General features: G+C 55.8%; 1 protein-coding gene across 1 annotated transcript; it reads left to right on the top strand.

Moving 5' to 3' along the window:
• Positions 1–217: 217 nt before the first annotated feature.
• On the top strand, positions 218–1,246 carry LOC138673840 (uncharacterized; the record flags this gene model as incomplete). Its single annotated transcript, XM_069761875.1, has 1 exon — positions 218–1,246. A coding segment is annotated over exon 1 (1,029 nt), but the record flags the coding sequence as incomplete, so codon positions are not given.
• Between the last annotated feature and the right edge of the window lie 990 nt (positions 1,247–2,236).

The raw sequence follows: 2,236 nt of genomic DNA, 5'->3' as shown, positions 1-2,236 counted from the left end.
AGAACTCCCCACTGATGACCATGAGGGACGCCTACGGCTGATTCAGCAGTATCGGCAGGAGGCCCGAGCCGAACGAGAGGCCGAGAGAGCCGAGCGCCAAACCCAGCGAGAACATGAACTGGAGATGCTCCGGCAGGGGGGGATGCCCTCCACCGCCCAGAGACGTGAGCCCAGCAGCACTCAGATACCGAAGCCCCGGCCCGATCACTTCCCTGTTATGGAGAAGGACGGAGACTTGGACACTTTTCTGCGGGCCTTTGAGAAAGCCTGCAGACAGTACCGGCTGCCTACAGATGAATGGGCACGATACCTGACACCAGGGCTGAGAGGTAAAGCTCTGGAGGCGTTTGCTGCCCTCCCTCAAGAACAAGATGGTGACTATGAGGCCATCAAGCAGGCTCTGATAGCCAAGTACCAGCTTACACCCGAGGTGTACCGTAGAAAGTTCCGGACCCTCCAACGTGGCCCACACGACAGTTACAGTGATGTGGTGCATGGACTGGGGACCCACTTTGACCAGTGGACCCAAGGACTGTCAGTGACCACCTTTGCACAGCTGCGAGACCTGATGATCAAAGACCAGTTCTTTCATCTTTGCCCAGCTGAGGTGCGACAGTTCGTGATGGACAGAGAACCCAAAGACGTGACGAAAGCAGCGCAGATTGCCGATGCCTATGAGGCCAACCGTAGATCGGAAGTGCGGAAGCCAGTCACCACCAGCTGGAGAGGGGGTAAGCCTGCAACCAACGCCAGTACCCCTGCCAGCCAACACACCAGAGGTCCTGGCCCTGTGGCCAACAACACCAGACCTACCACCGAACCTCGCAAGTGTTTCACCTGCAATCAGACTGGTCATATCAGTACCTACTGCCCAGCCAAGCAGAAGAACACCCCAGCCAAGGCCCCAGGGCCTAATGCAGCAGTTCTTTTGGTGGGTGGTGTGGTTGGGAGGGTGTGTGACAACGTACAGCACGTCACTGTGGGAGGCAATGTTGCTACAGGCCTCAAGGACACCGGGGCTGAACGAACCCTCATCCGACCCGAACTGGCGGCCCCTGAAGAAATCATTCCGGGGAAAACCCTAACTGTCACTGGGATTGGGGGCATCCGCTGTCCCTTACCGATGGCCCGGGTTTTTATTGATTGGGGTGCCGGGAGCGGGGTGAAGGAAGTGGGGCTGTCTGATAATTTGTCCACTGATGTTTTGTTGGGGACTGATTTGGGGAGGATGGTTGCATACTACGTCCCTGACACCCCTCCCCAATCTACTAATGAGGGTAAAGTTAACCCTGATGATGATGATGATGGGAAATCGCATGTGTTACCTGACCATGCTTTATCTTGTAATGATGCATCTAATAACCATTTTTTCCCTAGGATTGATGGTGAAAATGTTGTACCTGTGCCAGCTGAACCTGATAATGATTTTTCTGTGAAGGTTAATGTGTCCATAGGTACAGGCGTGCCCAGCCACGTCGCTCTGCGGAGTGAGACGGCTGAGGAACCCCTAACAGGGGCAAGTGTCGGTGCTACAGGAAATGGGGAGATGCATGGGAACCGTGAGGAAGGTGATGCCATGAAAGTGACCAGTGCCACCGAGGAAGGTAACTGGCCCATAAGTAGCACTGCCCCTGGAGTGTTGGGGGTGGATGGGGAGGTAGAGCCCATAGCAGCGCCGGCTGATGGGACTGTAGAAATCCCCGGGGAGACAGCCTACGTAGCTGCTGTCACCCGCAGTCAGAGTGCCCGGAACGCAGATAACTGTCAGCCTTCCGGATCCTCCTCAGTCATTACTGTGACTGAACCAGAGGTGGACCCAGAGCAGGTCCAAGAGGGTTCCCGTGGGGAAGGGACCCTGACGTCACTTCTGGCTTCCCCTAGCCAGGAGTTTCAGGCCGCTCTGCACACAGATGCGAGCCTAGAGAGTTTGAGACAACTTGCCGGGACGCCCTTCTCCGAGGCTGATAAGGAGAAGGTGTTCTGGGAACAAGGAAGGTTGTACCGGGAGACAGTACCCGGAGAATCACAAAAGGAGTGGTTGAGGGAAAGACAGCTGGTCGTCCCACAGCAATTCCGGGGTGAGTTGTTGCGGATTGCCCATGAGATCCCGCTAGCTGGACACTTGGGGATCAGCAAAACTAAGGCCCGGCTGTCTCAACACTTCTATTGGCCTAAGATGGGGACAGATGTGTCAAACTACTGCCGCTCCTGTGTCACCTGTCAAAGGGTGGGGAAA

This window comes from Ranitomeya imitator, chromosome 4 (assembly GCF_032444005.1).
Source record: "Ranitomeya imitator isolate aRanImi1 chromosome 4, aRanImi1.pri, whole genome shotgun sequence".
Taxonomy (NCBI): domain Eukaryota; kingdom Metazoa; phylum Chordata; class Amphibia; order Anura; family Dendrobatidae; genus Ranitomeya; species Ranitomeya imitator.
This window is presented reverse-complemented; position numbering and strand designations above follow the sequence as displayed.